At 43.8% G+C, this 21861-nt stretch overlaps 1 protein-coding gene and 1 long non-coding RNA gene across 8 annotated transcripts in view; one reads left to right on the top strand and one right to left on the bottom strand.

Moving 5' to 3' along the window:
- The window catches only part of LOC140909492 (uncharacterized), a 43780-nt gene that overhangs the window by 4516 nt on the left and 17403 nt on the right, over positions 1-21861 (top strand). For both annotated transcript variants that reach the window (XR_012158238.2, XR_012158239.2), the window contains exon 2: positions 8016-8186. This is a non-coding gene — a long non-coding RNA (uncharacterized LOC140909492). The remainder of the gene's footprint in view (positions 1-8015; positions 8187-21861) is intronic.
- The window catches only part of ESRRG (estrogen related receptor gamma), a 486222-nt gene that overhangs the window by 462054 nt on the left and 2307 nt on the right, over positions 1-21861 (bottom strand). For 3 of the 6 annotated variants that reach the window (XM_078852268.1, XM_073338902.2, XM_073338898.2), the window contains exon 2: positions 18572-18732. Coding sequence is in view for 1 of the 6 variants with exons in the window: in XM_073338898.2 (XP_073194999.1) it covers positions 18572-18573 (2 nt within the window). In the remaining 5 variants the exon portion in view is untranslated. Of the gene's footprint in view, positions 1-17329; positions 17381-18013; positions 18183-18571; positions 18733-21861 lie in introns of those variants that run through there. The other 3 variants (XM_073338899.2, XM_078852267.1, XM_073338907.2) reach the window with 3 other exon arrangements.

The raw sequence follows: 21861 nt of genomic DNA, 5'->3' as shown, positions 1-21861 counted from the left end.
CGCCGCCGCCACCCCAAGGCTTGGGCAGCAGGGTTCAGGTGGGGATTTAAAGGGCCGGGGCAGTAGCGGTGGCTGGAGCTCCAGGGCCCTCTAAATCCCCACTGGAGCCCTGCCGCTGCTACCCCAGGGCTTTAGATTGATGTCTGGGAAAGCCGGTCCCAGTACGGCACACCGGCTCTTGCCGGTACGCCATACTGGGGCGTACTGGCTTACTTTCACCTCTGGGTATACTCCACAAAGGGAAACAATTAGATTTTATAGAACCCACTCTTACTCCTGTTTGAATTCCAGTAGAAGTTTTGCCCTTGGGTTTCATTGGAGGCAGTGTTAGGCCCTTAACTGCAAGAATGTCCAATGGGTTATGAGAAACAAAAGCAAAACAACATTTTAAAACTATGAAAAATAGATTGGCCATATCCTTTTAAATACTCAGGGTCCATTTTTACTTTATACACTGCTCCATTTAAAGCAGTAGGTCTAACTGAAGCACCATTAAAAGTGAATCATTACCTTAAAGAGGAATTTCTAATAAACTTCCACAGAATGGGTTGCAGAATTAATATGGCATTTAGAAGACACTTTAAGAATAAGGTTCTGATTTGGAACTCATACAGTTTAAGTCAGGAGGAACTCCACTGAAGTCAGTACAGTAATGCCAGTATAAAATCAGCGGGAATGAGATCAGAATCAGGTACCTGTAGCATAACTGGTTTATAGGAACATTATGAAAATGAGAGTCTAACAAAAATATCCTATAGTTTAATGCTAAGCAGAAAACTGTTCAAAAGTCATTCTGACTAGAGGTGGTAGGGACTCTTTTTGACAAAACATTTTTTCACGCGGGAGAGGGGAGGAGAAAAACCCACCCCAGAACAGTCTCTAGCCCAGTGGTTAAGGCATTAATCTGGGAGATGCAGGTTCAAGTCCCAATTCCAAATCAGGCAGAGCAGGGACCTGAACTGGACTAATCATTCTGGGATGGTTAGCTAACTTGAGTTACAAAAGCATGTTTTTTCCTAATGAAGACACAGCCTGCATGGAGGAGCTGAGCCCCTACTGTATGCTGTGAAAAGGGTCTCTGCTCTGCTTTCATGCTACAGTGGGAGCAGACTGAAGCATGGGCAGAGATCCACATTTAAGCAGATTGAATGGCCCCACGTCCCATGCAAAAGGCAATGAGGGTCTTCAGATGGTACCCTAAACCATAAGCTTGACTGATGGTCATGGCAGGGCTCTGCACTGCAGCCCTAGACCTAGACAGGGCGGGGAAGGGATTTTCACCTATCTATACGTCTCCCACATACAGCCTTACTTTCTGGAAGAAAATGAGCTTTCCTCCACACTGAGTAATGAAGGAGCGGTAAAACAGAGAGATCTGAAAAAGAATCAAAATATTGCTGTTGGGCAGTTTAGGTATCAGCTATGCTCTCTGGCCTGACTCAAGCAAGAGTAACATTGAAGACAATGGGAGTTTGGGGCCTATATGAGTGGGCCTGGTCTGAGACCACATGAGCTTTCCTGCAAACAACTGAATAGATCCTTGCATGTTTCATGAGGTCACAAAAACTAGATTTATGTTAAGCTGTGTTCCCAGTGAGGAACCCCCAAGAAGTGGAGCCACCTGCAGTTGCAAGGTGTCCATGTGTTTAGGGCCAGTCCTGTATGTGAGAGGGAAAGGATAGAAGAACAAATTGGGAAAACATGGCTGGAATGGACGTCAATAACACCAGAAGACCACTGAAGACAATGAAATGATGGCACAACATATACAAACAAACAAACGTAACCAACCACAGCACCCAGTCAATGCAATAAAGTGAGTGAAGGATTTTTTGGAGGAGTATGCTGGTAATGCCAATGCCTAACACTTGTCATAACAAACCACTGACTGCTTTTCTTTTTGTACCGGTAGTGTGAATTACCCATTAAATGAGAACAATAGTATTAATATTAAAGAGTATAGTCTTATTTTACTCTTTGGCCATAACCATCTCTAACCGGAGTTTACACATGGGCATTGAAGAAATCCCTGAGTCATGCAAATTTACTTTGGTTTATAACTGTAGGGGATGAGATGCATGTATTTTTAATGCATATGCAGAATAAGCATACCTGTAAATCAGAGACAGTGGGATCGCATTTGATCTTACCTACATAAGCATGTTTCTTAGCTATTCGACTTCTACGCTTGCTGTAAGACTATGTGAAAAAATATGGTACAGATGCTGTAGCCACTATTTGTCATAGTACAGAATCAGAGTTGGGGCCCTCACCAAAATACTGGATCCAAGCCTCCTCAAACTGAAAAAGTTCCGAATCAGATCTAAACTTCACAGTTTGGGCCCATCTCTGATAAGAACAGAGTCTGTTGTTAGGAGAACTGGGTAGCTCAGTGAATTTGTAAGGAGATTAGAAGCTGCTCAGTTTGATAATGATGCAAGTTGCCAAGCTGCCATCAGGAAGTAGTAATACAACATAAAGGTAATGGTAGTGGCCTCATTCATAGTAGACAAAGTCTACTATCCCAGTTGGCACTAACTGGCACTCTTTCTGATATTCTTGGCAGGTAGGCTGAGGACCAAACTGGTACTGAGACTGATCCTTTCCACTTCTAGAGATGGTTCCTCTAATTCCAGTTTCTAGTAGTCAATCTGGCATCATTCCTGAACACTAAAATTCACTTAAATAGAAAAACAAGCTGTTAAGCTGGATGTTGGTTACAGAGGGCCAGATTGCGGCATCTAGCCATTAGCCCAAGAATGCAATGTTATGCCACCTCATTGGGAGCTCAGTGAGTGATTCCCTCCCTGAACTGCTTGGTGTGCAGCAGGACTGCTCAGGGTATACCCCCTAATATGGCCAGCTCATTCCACATGCAAGTGGAGTGACCATCTCCCCACCTCCTCTTGCTCTCTTTGGGACACACTGATGGAGTCGTCTTTGCACTTCCCTTGGAGCAGGAGGGATTGCAATTGTGACTGGGCCTTGTGGGGGTTACCAAGAGGGACTTTGCACATAGGGTCGGCGTAAGCATCTGTCACATAGGCTTGATAGCAGCCTGTGGCTCTGTCACAATCTGGCCCCAGCTGTTCTGAATTATGAAACTACTAGCACATAGCCTCTAAAACACAAATACAGAATAGGACCTGATATCTATCATACTGTGAAGGATATATACATCAGACTAGACAATGATTTGTAGTTAGTGTTGTATGTGCAAAGGTATATTGTTCTTGCATGTACAGATATAGCACTCCATGAGCATGACTCATTCCCAGTTTAAAGCACAGGCCCCTGCAAGCTTCCCAAAACTGCCACTCCACCAGGGAGTATCAGACCCAGCTGGTACAGCAAATGGGTATGACCACTTAGAGAGGTCGTGTGGCCAGGGCATCCACTAGACAGCTCCCAAGAATTTCCACTGGTGGGACTTCTGTGGATGCCCATGATGCAAAATAAGATGTCCTCCTATCCCACAAAAGGTTAATGTGCAGATAATAAAGAGATTCTGTGTCAAAGTCAGAAGTGGCAAGCTGACCTAACAAGTCGAACAAAAGGCATATCCTGCTCAGGCATGCTGTTCGCAAGGCAGTACAATATTTTCTATCTTCAGCAATTGTAAAATTCCATTGTAAAGAGATAATTTTCATCCAGTCTTCCTAATCCACAAAATTTGCAAGCTCGTCCACTGACATGCCCAAAAACCTGTGTTTTCGAGGATGAGCCTAGATATGGGTGGCAAATGCTGTATGTACATTACTGAAAATTTGACTCTATGTTTCAGGCTTCCTAACAATAGTGATTGTTACAAGAGATGTTTGACTGAGAATCCATAGCTGCGTGACAAAATGGGTGAGGTAATATCTTTTACTGGACCAACTTCTGTTGGTGAAAGAGACAAGCTTTCCACAGAACTCTTCTTCAGGTCAGACCCATCTCTTTCACCAACAGTAGTTGGTCCAGTAAAAGATGTTATCTCACCCACCTTGTCTCTCATATTTGGGGACCAACATGGCTACAACAACACTGCCAACAAACCATAGCTCTATTCATCAGTTTGGAACGTTGGCAAGAAACTTCCCATTATAAATTTGCCTTTGGTGCCGATGTGAAATGGCCCATCTCAGGGTGTTAAAAAAATGGGCCAGATTTTTACATCACTAGGACTCTAAGGGAATTAATCCTAGTCGTTTAAAGAAAAAAGGAAAATAGCAAAATATTTTAATTAAGTTGTTTATCTTGGGAAATTGTGAGAAAAGTAAAAAATGCCTTATTATAAAATAGATGTTAAATATATTTAATTATATTTAACTAATTAAACCCATTCAAAATCCCATATTCTGTTATACTAGCCACAAACAGACAAAGTTGCAAGGCTGCATGCATTCATGGAGGAGGCTTGTTCAGTGGCTGGCTGGTCAGGGTGACAGCCTGGGAACCAGATCTGCAGCTGGTGAAAGTTGGCGTAGCTCTCGTGAAGTCATTGGAGCCGTGCCAATTTATATCAGCTGAGGATCTGGCCTTCTGACCGTTCGTGGGTTGAGAATTGAGAAGTTGCTGTTTCTGTCATGGAACCAGGGCAGTGACAATCATAGAGCACTACCAGTGCTAAAAAACGATTGGTAATAAACACTTATGCAGCAGCGAAGGAAGAAGTGAGCACCAATGCAGAATCTTTGGCAGATTCTACAATCACATATTTCAGCACTGCACCCATGTGGAATACTGTTCAACTTGCAGAGAGAAAAGCGTGCTCATTTTAGCTGTCCCTACTGTTTCAGTGGTTGATACATCATCATTAGGGCTGCAGCTGTGTCATCCCCGTCATGAGTGATACGGATTCCTTGATTTTCAGGTTTTAAGAAACCAATAATCCTGATTTTTAACATTTTGAGGGGGTTTTGCAAGGGGTGGGGGGGGTTCCATGTGAGTGTATGGATGTGAAAGTAAACAATGGGATTTTAATGAGAATTTTGAGAGCTTCCAAGGTAATTTCTGGGTGGCGCAAAAGACTTGCGGAGCTCAGTGCTCTGAGGTGCTGAGTGCCCTCAATTCCAACACTTACGTGGAAACAGATGGTGCTCAGTATCTCGCAGAAATGGACAGGTAAAGACAGCAGGACCGGACAAGTGAACTTTCCAGGCCAGATTCTGATCTCAGGTGTACCAGTGTCAATCCAAAGCCACTCCACTGAAATGAGTGCAACTGCTTCAGATTTACAGCGACATAGCTGAGAACAGACTTTTGCCCTCTTTGCAAGATTATTATTGATTTGTATTAGGGTAGCACCTTGTGGCCTCATTCACGATCAGAGCCTCACAGAGGTCTCTGCACCAACCTACAAGCTAAAAAAAGATGCCACAACTGAGTGTAACAAACAATAGGAAGTAAGGGGGCGGGGGAAATAACTGCAATAGAAATGCTTGGTTACATAGGCTACCTATGCATACTACTTGATGTTAATTCTTGGGGTGACAAATTGTTTATCCTGTCAAGCTGTATCCACTGCATCCATCATCATAGTATCCAAGGCCTTGTTTATATTAGAATTTTTGTGCTGGTTTAATTACATTGATTTAAAATTTATCTAGATTAGGGATTTGCACCCATTTCATTAGATTGATCAGGAATCGGTTTAATTAAACAGATGCAACTTCTCTAGTACAGGTCAGATCTGGGAGTTTCTCCTTCGTACAAGATTAGGAAAAAACCACCCCCAAAACCACACAAGTATAGTTCTGATTAATTTCACTAACACTGGAAAAATAAAGGTTGTTTGGTGTTCAACACAATGCCCATGACTTTTTACCCTTTTTGTAATTATATGGTAGAAACTCACTAATCCACTTTAATACCAGGGAGACCCATTATGAATTTGGGGCTAGATTGGCACAGCCCTTGTTGACCACAAAGTGGAATAGAGCCCCCCACTCCCTCTACCCCTCAGTTCAGCTCTCCTCACTCAACTCAGCTCAACTCCAGCCACAGGGGGCAAGGAGGAAGAATGGGGGCTAGTCACCCAGTATTCCCCTGCTGCAACCAAGTGGGCAGGAAGGGGTTGGGAAAGTATGGGAAGTAGAAGGAGCTCCAGAGTGGCTGGACACATCTAGAGGAGTAAGCTGTTCCAAGGAAAGGGATGAAGTAACTTACTTTGCCCGACCCTCCAGAGCAAAGCAGGAGTGGAACTGTAACACTGTTATTCCTTCTCTGGTCTGCCCTGGTGGCAAGTGCAGCTACTTGCTGCCTCTTACTCAGGGTGTAAAGTTACAATCTAGCCTTTAATGAATTAGTGGCTATGTTCACAAGCACAGTAAAAGGAATCAATGGATAATTCATCACAAAAGGGACCAGTCCTGCATTCCCTCACACACAAAACTCTTACTGAAGTCAATTACTGTTTGGGATGTGAGAGGAATGCAGAAGTGAGCTTAGTAAGCCTGATTCTGATCTCACCCCAATTTTCACACTTAGCTAATTCCACTGTCTTCATTGGAGTTACACTTTTTATGAGCCAGTCAGATCACAATCATGCCCAATTTGCGATGTTCATTTATTTTGACATGTATAACTTTAATTACTTAAGGTAATACTCTGTAGCATCACTACTGTATATTGTGTAAAATCAAAGCAATCTACCTAGTAGGAGACTTCAATGGGCATTTTGCCGCTAAATCATTGCCAAGAAGTGGGATCACTGGGTTATTGGAGCCTGCTTCAAGCTCCCAGATGAAGTCAGTCAGAGCCTTTCTATTGGCTTCAGCAAGAGTCATACCAGGCATGTTGGGAAACATCAGGTTTGCACATCAGTTAAGTGAGATTTAGCTGGGTGCCTCTGTATTTCCATAACCTTTATCTTTTACACAACAAATATCCAATGATTTTTTTCACAAAAATTGCCATTTTAAAACCACATCCCTAATCACCAACCATATGTACATAGGCCACCATTTTGACTGACGCTTTTGAGTTTTTACATCTTTCCTATATGAATCATACCGCATTTAAGAGTTTACTATTTTATGGAGCAGTAATATCTAGTTGCTAGAAAACTGTCCCCATATATTAATGCCTGTACTGGTGGGATATTATATCATTCTCTAATTGAGTGCACTATTGAAAGCTGAAATATTATAGGACAGATTCTGTCCTGTTCTCCAGCCCTATACATTGCTTCCATGGAGAATTCTCCTAGTGCTGGCACAGCATACGTGTCTGTTTGCTATTTCCCCAGAGCCATACCTTTGCCCCTTCCCCCTGGGCTGCCCTGGAGGTGCAACATATAATCAGATGCTAGGTATCCTCTCTACACCTCAGTCCAACAAGCCATCCATGTGAGCAACTCCCATTGACTTCAAAAGGTACTTCCACCCATGAAGGGCTTGCAGAATCAAAAACATGGAAATATAGAGTTTAACATTAGAGATGGTTGAAATTTTCTAAATTTTAATTTCAGTCAAAAATATTTGGTGGAGTTTATCAACCATCTCTAGTTAACACGCAGGTGACTGTGAGCTATAAGCTGTACAGGCACATACCTATACTATACAGATATATACTTCAAATATGTTAAGGGCTGTTATAAAGAGGATGGTGATCAATTGTTCTCCAGGGCCACTGAATGTCGGACAAGAAGTAATGGGTTTGATCTGCAGGAAGGGAGATTTAGGTTAAATATTAGGAAAAGCTTTCTACCTGTAAGGGTAGTTAAGTTCTGGAATATGCTTCCAAGGGAGATTGTAGAGTCTCCATCATTGGAGGATCTTTAAGCACAGGTTGGACAAACAACTGTCAGGGATGGTCTAGGTTTACTTGTTCCTGCCACAGCATTGGGGGCTGGACTTGATGACCTCATTTCTATGATTCTATGATACTGAATGAAATGCTGTCATTGGATGTAAGTGCAAAGCTCCCATTGAAGAAAACTGGAGCAATGTGAGTGAGTAGTTTATGATGTCACCAGAAAATTCTTGTGCTTTGTGATGCAATCAGAATCCTAACAGATAATGTGTTTGTAGGGGAGACAAGCAACCTGGGGTTCTGCTGCCAGCTCTGTCACTGACTTACCATATGACCCTGGACAAATCACTTCACCACTCTGTGACTCAGCATCTTTGTATGGACAGGGTGATAGTGATACTTACCGTCCTCTGTCAAGCCCTTTGAAATCAACAAATGAAGTCCCCTATGTAAGTGTTTTAGTATTATTACCAGTCTCAAGTTTGCTGTGTCTGTTTTCTATAAAGCATCTAAGGCTAGCTTAATAGATACTGTAATAAAAAAACAAGTTTGACTTAAAGTTGTACACTCTAGAGGATGTTCCTGTTTGAAGAACATGTATGTTAAAAATCCACATTATCATGACATCAGGGTTATAGGTCAAATGACATCTCACGGCAAAGCTAAGGACTTTCCTTCACCTTTCTAATGGCAATTGGTGTGTCTTTTTGCAGTTAATTAGGAAAGATCTGTGTTGGTCCAATCATAATCCCCAACGTATATAAATGAGTCCCCTCTTCCATCCGGCATATTTATGGGTTTTGTTTGTTAGAGAAAACAGAAGATTTCATTTAAGTATTTAAAAAACTAGAGTTTGATTTCAACACTTATGAAGATCTCTTTGCTGGATAATAGGAGTGTGACCTCAGTGATCAGCTGCATACTACAATCTCTTTCATCTACATAGGCATACTGCCTGTCATCTTCACTGACATCAGTGTTAGTTATGAACACACGAGGGGGGAAGGATCCTGCAGGTTTACACATTTCTTCATTCTACCAACATAGACAAATTGAGTTCCATGCAGTTTACTATGCATGAGTCTTTTTCCATGACACTTCCCTTAAAAAGAGTTTTTCCTGCTATCCTTGGCTAAAATTTTCCCTCTCTACACTACTGTATGCCAGTTGGTTGTCATCCACCCCAGAGGTGGCTGCATTTCAACAGTACTGTATGTATAGAGCTGTAAATTGCTTTGGCTCCTTTATATCAATGTAAGCTATTATGGGGTTACACTGCAGTACATTCCCATGGAGTCTGTACTAGAGTGGCTAACCTGAGCTGCCCTGCATGTTGCTGTGGCCACATGTCTATTTTTAGCATGCTAGCTCAAGCAGAGCTAGCACATGTCTGTGTACCCACACTGCAAGCACTTTCCCAGCTGCTGAATAGACATAACCTAAAGAAAGAAACTATTATTCTACCCATTTTACAGATGGAGAAAATGAGGCATAGAGAGAGATAAGGGAAAGTACACATGGTGACTTAGGAACTCACTGATCCTGGTAAAAATAGAAATCCCAGCCTGTGCTTTCAGAATACTACTATCCCAGCCTGTGCTTTCAGAATACTACTTTCTGTGCTTTCAGAATACTACTATCATTCCCCATCTAAATTTTAGAATGTACATTTTTTTCTTTTATATTGTAACCACTTTTTAAAAGTCTTGTTCTTTTCTCATGAATATTAAAATATTTATAATGAGGGGATATAAAATAAAAAGGAGTATGATTGAATCGACTGAAAATGTTTTGACTCATAGGTATATACACGTACACAGACTGACTTCATTTAGGCATCAGTTTCCATGTTAGTGAGAGTTTTTCTTGTTTATGGGCTTGGGTTTTTCATAGGTTTAACAATATACATAACTTTTACTTACACTGAGAACAATATATAAAGACACCATGCTATGTAAAAGTCGTTGCTGACAGATGTTAAGCTTAGTGACGTGTCATTGGCAGCTTCTCAGATATGGTACCAATCTAACAATTTGTATTCAATGGAAGAAATATCATCATTATCCAGCATGTGTGTGAAGTCATGACATATCCAAACACTAATGCCAGCTATACTACTCCAGCTCTTGGGCATGTTAACAATTTCCTGGCAAGAAAATTAAGATATTTAAAAACGAGCGTTAGATAACCTGACGAGAGCACCACAATACTAAATACAAGTGTATGAGAAATCGAGACCTGACTCCATAAGCTCTTCCAGGCAAAGAAAGTCTTATTTATGTGTTTGTATGAATTTTCACACAATGGAGCCACAATGCTCTGATACCACAATACAACCAACAACGAGAGCAGGCTCTTTTAAAGTCCATGGGAGTTCTGGCATTGGAAGCAGGACTGAGCCCTTAGCTCAATTAGTGAAGTTATTTAGGGTGCTTATACTAATTTGTCATCTTGTGTTACTCAGCTTTCATTAACTGCATGACTGTAGCAGCCACTTTTACATTACTGGTTTAAATATGCAAAAGGTCACCTAGACTATAGTTTACCGCTATTGCAAGCTCTTTAGGGGAGGAACTATCCTTTTCTTTTGCGTGTGAATTAGGGCCTCGAGGCACAAACAAAATAGAAATAAATTATAATAATAATGTGGCCCAAAATATATTTTATTTCAAAATGTAACATTTAGGAAGTCATCAATTCTTAGTCTGATTTCACTGCTCTGTCCATTTTGAACAAAAGAGGACAACAAATTTCAAAACAGATTAGATATTTGCCATTATTGAAAATCATTTTTCTGAATGTGGTTACTATGCACAAGCTACATCCGAAGTACATTTTAAAACAGTACACCGTGAAACCTGTCCCAGACCACCTGGTACATGACATATCATTTTTTAAAAATTATCTAGCTCTGTATTTATTCAGGAGATCAGTTTAGCTGTTGCTGTCTATTGAATGTAGCATCATTTTTTAAAAAATTGCCTAAATAAGTAGACACAGAACAGTTTTGAAGAAAAGTGTGTATAATCCCTCAGGTAAAAGTGCACATAGGAGAGCCGATAAATTATATAACAGACTGTATGTATTTGCAGAAATAATCTAGGGACTATCATACTCTTGAGTCATGGCCAACATACACCACTAGCTATTGACATTAGTGGGAAATCTACACATGTGGTGATGACATGATATGGCCCTTGTAATGCTTGTATGTCTGAGAGAGATTTATATTATTTTGAAGAAGCCCTCTTTGTTTTTTGAGTAAATTCCAATACAATAAAACAAGGAAATTCAATAGAAAAATGTTTTAATAATGTTAAGAATCCAAAATAAAGTGATGAAAGAAAAGAAATACCATATGTAAGCTGTTAACCCTACATCCTCAAAATAGCTCACATTGTTATATGTTCTCTTTTCCTTCTGTGGCTAAGGTCTGATTTCTCTATAGGGAAGGTGGGGAAAGGCCCTTTACCTTCCCCTATACACTTTTCTGAAGTTAGCACATTTGCTAATTATATTATGACTCACAGTTTACCTTTATCATTAACTTTGTGTTCCCCCAATTAGGAATTGTATAAATGTTTGGATCAGGGTGCTTATTTGTGTCTGTGTTTCTGTTGGCACATTACAAAACAAAGTTACAGTGTCAGCCTCAATTTTTAAATTTCCTCATTGTTACTGGTTTATGTGGTCTTCTTATGGCCTAATATTACTTTCAGTTGCACGTATGTAAATCAGGAGTAAATCAGTTGAACTCAGTGGTGTTACACAGATAAGAAACCACTGCAAATGAAATCAGACTTAATCCCAGGTGTGGGGAGGTTCTTGGTTTTGTTTTGAGTATCTATTGGTAGATGAAAGTAATAACTGTGGAGATAAAAGGTTTCACTCAAGGGATCAATTGGCCATGAACATCTGACTTTCTTTAAAAAAAAAAAGAGAAAAATCAATGGTAGATTTAGGCATTGCCTGATGCAATCCATTGTTATGTCTGTATTTGAGAATGTCAAAGGTTCCAAGAGGCAGAGCAGAGTTTTTACGACTTTCTCAGCCATCGGGAAGTAATATGTATGATTCATGAAAAGGTATTAGACAAAAAGAGCCAAATTAACCAACGTGTAAATAGGTGCAACTCCATTGTCTTCAGTGGAGTTGAATCTATTTGCATCAGAAATTTGTCCCAAGCTGTGGAAACACTCTGTTGGGCCAACATCACAATAATACTGGTCTCCCAACCATCTTCACTTCTGAAACACAGAAGCAGCTTTCATTAATTAAATACAGCATCTTGTGAGATCAGCAAGGTACTGGTTTGTTTTGATTAATCCCTTTGTTTCAACTAGCTGTATACTGTTTTCCTTGGAAGTCTGGTTCTATTTCAGACAGTTTTCAGCAGAATGAGAGAGGTACCTTCAGTAACTTCTGTGATGATATTTCATCTTTCAAAACTTATATTTTCAGCTTTTCAGTTGTGTTAGCCATTATTGATTACTGTATTTGTATAACGGAGACTTCCCATTATAAATTGTATTGAATGTATTTTACCCAGATATCATGGCACATTAATATCTTTGAAATACTAATACTAATATCATACTGATTATTTGATCCTTGGTTGGATTTAAACAAGAAGCTAATAAAAATGACAAATGCAGAGAGATACGGAGCTAGAAGCAGTAAAGCATAATCAAGTTACCTAATCGGATACCTGCATCTTTTTCTGCACCTCTTCTAGGACCTGATCTTGTAACTTCAGAGTAAATTCGGAGTCAAGGCTCCTAAATAACACAGGCCAACATTTTCAAGTACAATCTCAGATTTTGAGTTTCCAGTCTGAGACATTTTGAGGCTGATTTTCAGAGGTGCTGAGCATTACTGCTTCCATTGACTACATTTGGAGTTGAGTGCTCAACACTGAAAAAAAAGCCCAAGGGATTTTAAATTGGGCACCCATAACTAAAGGCCACTGTGAAAATGTTGGCCACAAAGTTTATCATATGCAGTAGACATTAGTGTAACTTGTATTAACACATGTATATAAAAAAAGGAGAGCCTACTGTAAAACAGGTGAATGTCACATACTGTGTATTTCAATCTTTCCTCGTCTTGGGAAGATTAGTGCAATTAAATTCCATGCAGGCTTTATGGAATTTGGCTCATTGTGATAAAGTTACTTTTGCATTATTTGTATAATATGTCAATATTGTGAAAATACTATATTGCAATATTTATGTGTTTGTGCATGTCTTAGAGATACACACACAAAATAAGTAACTGTAATACATTTATATAAATCCATTTAGGGGTTCTGGTAATATAAAAAATGAGAATTAAACTAGTGTTTCAACAGAATCTCAAAATACAATGCCCTTGTCTTTTATTATTGGTTACAAGGAAGGAAGGATAATCTATTAGAGCACTGAACTGGGGTTCAGGACTCAGAAGTTTTGTGCTCACATCTGCCAATGACTCATTGTACCCTGCCCAATGTCCCACATAATCATTCTGTGCCTCAGTTTTCACAACACTCAAATAAATGTAGTAGTACTTACCTATTTCACATAGGTATTGTGATGGCTGATTAATTAATGCTTGCAAAGTGCTTTGAGAGCCATGGATACAGTTGCAAAGTATTGTTACAATGAGTTAGGATTTTTTAAGATAAAGTATGGCTATAGTATTGCTGTTTGAGAAGGTTTCCATATGCCAAAGAAGTCACATTAATATTGTCAGTGTTATTTAGGACTACATCATCCCTCATTAACAATGCCATGGCTTCCTTTGTAGCTGCTCTGTTTCTCAAGGAGAATTTTCAGTATCTCCTAAAAGTGTTTAAACTACAGGGCCATTTAATATAGGGCTGGTTTCAGAGTAACAGCCCTGTTAGTCTGTATTCGCAAAAAGAAAAGGAGTACTTGTGGCACCTTAGAGACTAACCAATTTATTTGAGCATGAGCTTTCCTGAGCTACAGCTCACTTCATCGGATGCATAATAATAAGGGCTGTGCGTCACAACCAAGAGGACGCCCAGAAGAAAGGGATTAGGCCAAACAGATTCTGACTCTGAGCAGCTCAAACAGCCGAAGTCTGAAAACGCAAATGCTGTTCAAAAAGTTCTGCAACTGTGTAACTTGCCTTCCCTGCTCATTATTGAAATACACACTCTGTCTGTTGCAGATAGTATTGTGGGTTGCGCTCTCTCTCTCTCTCTGTAGCAGCAATAATAACTGATTTCAAGGAGAGAGGAAAATGCATAAAATATATCATGGGGGCTCCTGGGGCCAAGAGGATCTCTAAGGTCTCTCTCAAACTGAGCCTCAGTTTCCCTTTCTGGATTAGTATTCACCGCAGTTGTAGCCCAGTTCCCAGTGCGGCGCACCGGTTCCTTGGCGAGAGTGACACAGCTTTTAATAGCCGGGATAGACTTTTGGAAGAAGTTTCAGCGAGTCAGGCAAGGGGACTCTGCTCGCTTAGCTCCATTCCCCAGCGCCCCCCAAAAGTGTGTGAACCCGTAAACCCAGCCCGGGGTGGCGAGGGAGGACCTGTGGGAACATCGCCGGCCCTTTCCTAGCAGCCAGAGCTCACAAGCTTTACTCCGGCAAACCTCCCCTTGACTTCAGCGAGGGTTTTGCCTGGGTAAGGACTGGAGACGCAGGTGCAGTGACCCAACACTCCCCCTGGGTAGTTATGTCCCGGCGCGGCTGTGCTTGGACTTGGTAGCAAGGAGCTGTCCCTGCAGCGGGCGGCTCTCGGGAAGTTCTCGCGGCTGAGCCAGGAGCGTGGCCGATCTTTCTCACCTCTGCACGCCCCGCACCCGAAGCCGGGGCGTCTGTTTTCACGGTGATGGAGACCCGCTACTTTTGTCAGGGGCACTGGGCGCCCGCCCCACCCCTATCTGTTCCCAGCGTTTAAGTAACCAGCTACCGACACCCGCGCCCGCTGAAGTGCCCCTTTGCCGTGTGACTGCCCCGTGGAAAGCACGGCCGAGCCAGGCTCTGGAGCTGGGATTGTACCGGACACGCCAGGGCTTCGCTCCAGGCGCTTTAATAAGATACCAGATGCGGACAGGATGAACACAGCGGGGCTCAGTCCTGACGGGTCCTTAGCCTGGTGGGGAATCAGGAAGGCGGTGTTGTTCTTTGACTGCTCGCTATCAACACGTGTCTGGGCTTAAAATCTACCCCTCTGCCGACTGACAAGCTAGCGGTGCGGTGTGAGTTGCAAACAAGACTGTGTAGCTATTCGCCGATCTTTTTGGTTTCCTGGCAGATTTCCTATTCATCTCACTGGTAGCTTAACCCTGCTTGAATTTCGCTGGGCATTAGCTATATTTTTCTGTTGCTATCCGATGGTGTTGTTTGTTTTAAACATACCAGCGGTTTTTAGCCAGCTAAAGACCTGTATTTAGCCCTTTAATTCTGCAGGTTTGTTACCTGTTGCTATGCAAAAGATGTTGGGGTTTTCCTGCCTGTTTGTTATGCATTTGTTGCGGGGGGTGGGTTTTATTTGCTTGCTACGCATTTGTGCCAGCAAAGGTTAGACTGTAAATTATGCTCAGATGATTCGGATCATGTTAGGACAGAACAGTAATTGCGATCACACGCTAATTCTAAAGCTACATTCTAAACTATTTTCCGCAGTAATTTCACAACTTCAAACACGTTTTAATTTATTTAAAGAAAAGGTAGGGGAAAGAGTAAACCGTTTTGAACAGACTGAATGTGGGCGATAATAGTTCAGCTAAATTACTGATGAACTGTATACAATAAATGCCTCCCTGTAATTATCTTTGGAAGAAGGAAAGGGAATTATAATTCTTTGCGGACAGGCGTTTTCATATGAAAGGGTTAATTTAGACTCATCTGCACACAGATAATAATTAAAGGGGGATCCAGGTTTTTAAAAAATGCTTTTAGCGCTCTAAGAAGGACACCTTTCCTTGAAGGCGAATATAATCTAATACTTCTTTAGCATAGGAAATAAATAGTGATCTTGGTATAGAAAATGTAAACTGCATGTTAGCCTGTAATGGGCCAGCCGTGGTTCTAAGCTTAACACGTTCAAGGTGTTTCATTATCAAAAGGAATTTCAGTTTTTCTCTGAAGCCATTTATAACATTGAAGCAAAAAGAATTGTTTCGCCAGACACTTTCATCAGCAGAAATGTGATCAGCCTTCGCCATCATCAGAAACATCTGAGCGGGGCGGGGTGGGGGGGGAGGTAGAGAGAAACTAAGCTGCGCGAACTAGGAGAAGTGTATGAGGTTCCGTTGTAAACCCGCTTTGGGAGTGTACTGGTCCTTTGGAAAGCAAGGGCTAAAACTTCATTTCAGTCATGGCCCTTAGTTAACTAGTGCCGACTCCACAGCTCAGCACAGCTCCAGGTGTTAGTTCTGTGTAGGCACATAAACAGAAGCAGACGGTATGATCTAATCAAATAAATTAAAGTAGACGTGGGGAGGGGCACACCTACGTTTGGATTTCTTAAAAAAAATTAAATGAGTTCTAAGGGATACTCCCAACCTCAGCCTCTCTCATGTGTGTGCAACAAGCCCCGGCTTTTTGAATCCACCCTCCTCATTGTTGCTTGGGGGTTGTTTTAAATAGAGTAACCTTTCCCTAAATACCCTGCAATTTGTGCGGATGAGAAAGGGGCACAATAGGACGTGGGGCGGGGAAAAGTTTTGCAGGAGGGCTGCGTTTCAAACAGTTTGTTTAACAGGCACTAATTCTGCTTGTAGCAGCGATGTAGGTGGATACTGAAAACATCTTCCACCGGGGTGTCCTACTTTAGCAATTCTAATTAAAAGGGAGTTTAAAAGACGCAAAGAAAGAGCAGGCTGTGCGTTATTTCCAGTGGGCGTGGGAGACAGTACCAGACACAAAACGCTTCGAGCTTGTTCTAATGTGCACCTTTGTTTAAAAAAAAAAAAATCACGCTCGCCCTTTGATATGAACTAATGTATTTTTAGCTGAATTTCTTTCTTCTGCTGTGTGTGATCTGATACCTACCGTGTGGCCCTGGCCCACTTTCAGCCCTGCAGGTGCCCTGTATTGTGTGTATTCCTGAAAGGCAAGGGAAAAGCCTTGCATCTAGCACTCTTGTGCCCTATGCCTGTGATTGTCAATTCAACGTGTCCGAACGAGGGGTCAGTAAACCACGATCCCCTCCCGCTGTTGACACCTGCCCCAGCCAAGAAGAGCTGTGGCTTTGTAGGTGCAGTGTGGGGAGTGGGGATCTGACGGTCCACCACCTTGAAGCAATAAGGCAGCCGGCTTGCCGATGCCGCTTCTCCACGGCGGCGTATGGAAAAGGAGACTTCACGGCCACCTATAAATGGCATTGGATCCAAGTCACTTTTTCCACATGATGCAGCAAAGTTACAGCCAAGGCACTGCACGTTCTCCTTGCTATTGTGCGCGCGCTGGAGTCTGAAGCAGCTGCGTTTAAAGGCCAGGCATGACCACTAGTGCGCTGGAACCCGCAAGTGATCGGGGGATTCCGAAGGGCGCCAACACAAACACACGCTGGTTTTCACTGAACTTGGATCATGGGGCCGGGGGGAGGCGGGGGAACAAATACAGACACTCACCGTGCTCTTTTGGCTTTCCAGGGTAACTCCTTCTCGCTCTCTTCTTTGTGGCTAAACGAAGAGAGAGGTTCCAGCCCGGGCACACAGTCTAACGCCCTGGATCACCCTGACTGTTAATTTAATGCTGCACTAAGCCGGGAGTGTATGATTGGAGCTCAAGCATTGGTTTAGAAAAGCTGGAAGCGAATTCACTCTCCCACGCTCCGCATTCCCCAGCTGAGGGTCTCCCAGCCTTAGGGTCTCCCAGCGTTGCATAAAGCAACATACCAACCTTTCCAAGAGTCACATTCCTATTACAGGTTGCATTTTGCTCCAAAGAGTCATCCGTGCGCTATCTGAAACGCACGTGGCGTGCCCTGCATGCGGTGTGTGGCTTGATTTCACTTGACTTATTGTGTCACCCTGAGCTTTGTGACTGCCTGAAAAGCCTCACCTATCGGAAGAGGGGAGGCAAGACACCGGATAGATCGGGGAACAAACTCTAAACCACCGTATGGCCACCCCACTAAAATCCCGTTTCCCTCCACGTGAAATTTGATTTCTAAGGCGGGCACCTACTGCGGGAGAATAATGGAGACCAGGATAGCAGAGCACACTGTGTGATCTGTGTCCGCCCTCTCCCCTTCAAACTGTATTCACAGCCAGCCAGAGAGAGCATTGACTGCTGTTTGCAGCATTTCCTACCTGTCTGGGCATCACGTTTGGAGCTGGCCGCTAGTCGCTTCTATATGCGGAATCGCCAAGCCCCCTTCTCTGTCTTCTTTATATTCCTTCCACCCACCGATCCCTGGGTTTGGATGAATACAGATGGATACCCCGTATCGCTACCCGGGTGATTGTCTCGGGGTCTAAACTAGACAGGAAAAGAAAGCGGGGGGCGCGGGGGGGGCGATAACCCATGTTATTTTTCTGTTACTAATTCCCAGTCGGATCGGACTCAAGGGACAAGGCGATCGCTTAATAAACCCTCCTTCTCTCTCCACCACTGCTTCCTTCCTTCCTTTTCTCCAGCACATTTCGCCCCCCACCTCCCACGTTTACTTCTTCCTCTTCGTGAGGCATAAACCAGGCAAACTAAAACTTTATCAAAAATAGGGAGAAAGGGAAAGGACAGGCGAAAATAATAATAATAATAAATAATAATAATAATAACATATAGAAAGGGAGGGGAGGAGGGGAAGACAGTGCCTGCGTCTGATCACTGACCATCTGTGCAAAAGGTGATCATTGTTAGGTACTCACATGGCTGGATGGCAGAGCTGCTCTTAGCAATTAATAAATCTCTCAGCTTGAGATCTTCTTCCCCGGTTTTGCTTGTAGCTCTCTCTGTGTGTGTGTCTCTCTCTCTCGCTCTCGCGCTCTCTTCCACACACAGAACCGGTCAGATGCTTCAGGACCGGTCACTTTGCAAGGGGAACAACACGGGAGGGTTTGTATTACTCCAGGTTCGTGTGTGTAGCCTATAAATACCGAACTTTTTGATGGAATCAGCTAACAAATGAGAGGAGAAGGCGTAATTTTGCGCATGGAGCCCCCCTTTCTCTTTGTGAGATTAAAAACCCCCCAGGCAGCAGCCAGGGCTAAAGTTGTGGGTGTGTGGGAAGGAATTTGACTTTATTGGGATTGTGTGTGAGGGATTTTGTTTGTTTGTTTGCTTTTATTTTTTTCCCTAGGACATTTATATTAGCCCCCCCACCCCAACCAAGGGGAGAAACTGACCTGGATTAGCACGGACTTTCACTCCCAGTGGGTTCTGTGGTGCGTTTGATGGGTGTTTAGGAGGGAGGGGTCAAGAAAGCACACACCTGTCCGTGTGGAAGTGAAGGAGATGGTGATGGATCAGGCTGCGGGGGGGGGGGGGGAGGATTAGTGAGTTTACCCTCACTTACCTGAAAAATAAAAAGGGGAACACTGGAGAATTCAGCCTGAAATTATTAGTGGGGGGATTTTATTTGGGAGAGAATGGACGGAAGGGAGGGGGGTGTTTGGCTGGGGCTTTTAACCAGCCACCCATACATATATCCCCCCACAAAACAAAACACTGAGAAACACCTCGCTTTGGAGCTTTAATGCGCCCAGGAATCCTAGAATGCGGGACCCTATTAAATTATTGGCACCAGCTTTGAGCCCGACGGGCAGGGGGCTGGGACACCCCCCCCCCCCCGCAAAGAGGGCATCTTGGAGGGTTGTTCTGAAAATTGCTGCTTACTTGGTTTGCCTGCATCATTCCAGAGCCACTCTGTATTTCTCCCCCCCAGCTGGGATCAATTCCTCAGTTTGACTCCTCCTGCCTGAGCTAGGGGGGTGATGTGAGGTCCAGGGACGGGTTTCCTTGCAAAGACAACCTCCTTGTTGTTTAAGCTTTGTGGCTGCACAGGGGTATGCGGCTCATTGGCGTTGCTTGTCTCTTCCGCTTTGGTGCCAAGATTTTTGCTTTTTTGGTGGTGGTGGGGGGGAGGGGGATCCCTACCACCCTGAAAGCGCTAGAGGATACTACAATCAACCAAAGCCCAACACATACTGGTCAAGCCCTCTGCAAAATTCTCAGGTTGCAAACCTGAGAGGGGACAGTGCCCCTCAATCCAATGCCCTTTTCCCCAGACCCGGGGAAACAGTTTGTGGTGTAGCTAGTACAAATTTTTCACTTAAATGCGCCCCATTCCCACACACCGCCAGTGTGTAACTGGGGCTGGAACCCAGAGGGGATTATCCCCAGGACACACGCGCAGCCCTTGCTCTCTTTCCCGGGAGAGGATCTGGCCTTAGGGGGGTTTGTTCCCCTTTCTTTGGGGATCAGACAGGTATTAATTTAGGCAAACTTTCCCCACCACCTTTCTCTGAGCTTGGGCTCTGTCTACAGGACCGTGGACTGAGCCTGGGCTGTGTCAGGCGATCGCCATCTCTCCTGCGGCCGGCCAGCTGGGTACTCCATTGGCCGGGCACTGTCCGAGGGACGTTCGCAGCCCCCGGCGGGAGTGAGCGGGGATTACTACTCTTCACCCAGCCGTGAGCTCTGCGATATATTTAGTCTTTTAAAAAATCTCCTGCATAAACCCAAACCCCTAATTTAAAAAGACTCAAGAAGAAACAAACTCGGGAGCAGAGGGGTCAGGTCACCCAGCAAACAGCAGCAACGTTAGGGGCCCATTCTACCCCCCGCCGCCCAGTCCGGCGGGGAGGTCTCTGCCTCGTCCGGTCTCCTTTCATCCCTCTGCCCAGCTTTGTGAAGGTCCGGGGCGGGGAAGGGGGGAGCGATTATGGGGCGGTTGTGCGAGGTTGACCCCCGGCTTGCAACACGGGGTTCCGCAGAGTCGGCCAGAAGCCCGGGGGCAGAGCCGCTCTTCTCCAGCTCCATCCTCTACTTCAGAGCAACTCCCGCTGCGGGGCTGTGCCCCTACAAGCAAGTCGGGCGGGGCTCCATCCCCCCTCCCTCAACTATTTTGGTGACTATACTTAGCAACGTTGGCACTTTTGGGTCTCCCCCGCTGAGGACAGCTCCCTGCCTGCGGGGACGCTGAATTGCAGGCGGGGTCACCCGTGGAGATGCTGCTCAGGAGCCTACCCCTGGGCGCTATGCAGAGGTTTGCTCCTCTACCAGGCAGGGGTGCTGGGGCTCTGGGAATCTCAGGCCACAGGGGGCCAGTTCGCGCAGCGGCGACTTTCCTCCCTGGCATACACCGAGCGGAGTTTGTTGTTGCAGCGGGGCTGCATGTGATGCCCCCAGACGTCGTGCGGCGCAGACTTTGTGTGTTCCTAGGAAGGTGCGAGCTGGTGTGGCAAGCGGGGCTGGCAGCCTGTCCCCCATTGAGCTGGCCTGTTCATAAGTGATGTGCTGCAAAACACGAGGAAAAAGTGGCTTGGGTGGGGAGGGCTGGAGGGGGGTAAAGCATATTGCACTCTGTGTTTCCTGCAGCCTCTACCCTGGTGCCGCTGGGCTCCGCACAAGCCCTCAAATTCCACCACGGGGAGAGGGGGGGACACCAAAGAAAGATCACTTTGGAACAACAAATTGTCCAACACGCACTAGACTACACTGTATATGCCACTAAAAAGTGCGTGTATACACACAAACTATGACTACGCACTACCTGGAATATAGACTCTACACACTCCTACGTACACACTCGCACATAGAAAATACAGCGTGACTGCACATATATAATATATATATAATGCGCGCACCATGTACATACAAGCTATAAAGAACGCGTATGTATAAACATTCTTCACAGCTTGTGTATATATAATCAGCGGTCTTATTCAGGGAATAGCAATGCCCATACACCAACCAGGCCATGTATATGTCTACACACACACACACTATGTGTATGTATATATACACACACTCTATAAAGAAAGCCATATACACATATGACTTTACAGAGTCTTTCTTTAGTCATATATGTAGAAAGTCATATATATGACTTTCTTTATAGAGTGTGTATATATATATATATACATACACATTGTGTGTATGTGTGTAGACATATACATGGCATTATATATATATATATATATATGACTTTCTTTAT

The sequence above is a fragment of the Lepidochelys kempii genome, chromosome 3 (assembly GCF_965140285.1).
Source record: "Lepidochelys kempii isolate rLepKem1 chromosome 3, rLepKem1.hap1, whole genome shotgun sequence".
NCBI lineage: Eukaryota > Metazoa > Chordata > Testudines > Cheloniidae > Lepidochelys > Lepidochelys kempii.
This window is presented reverse-complemented; position numbering and strand designations above follow the sequence as displayed.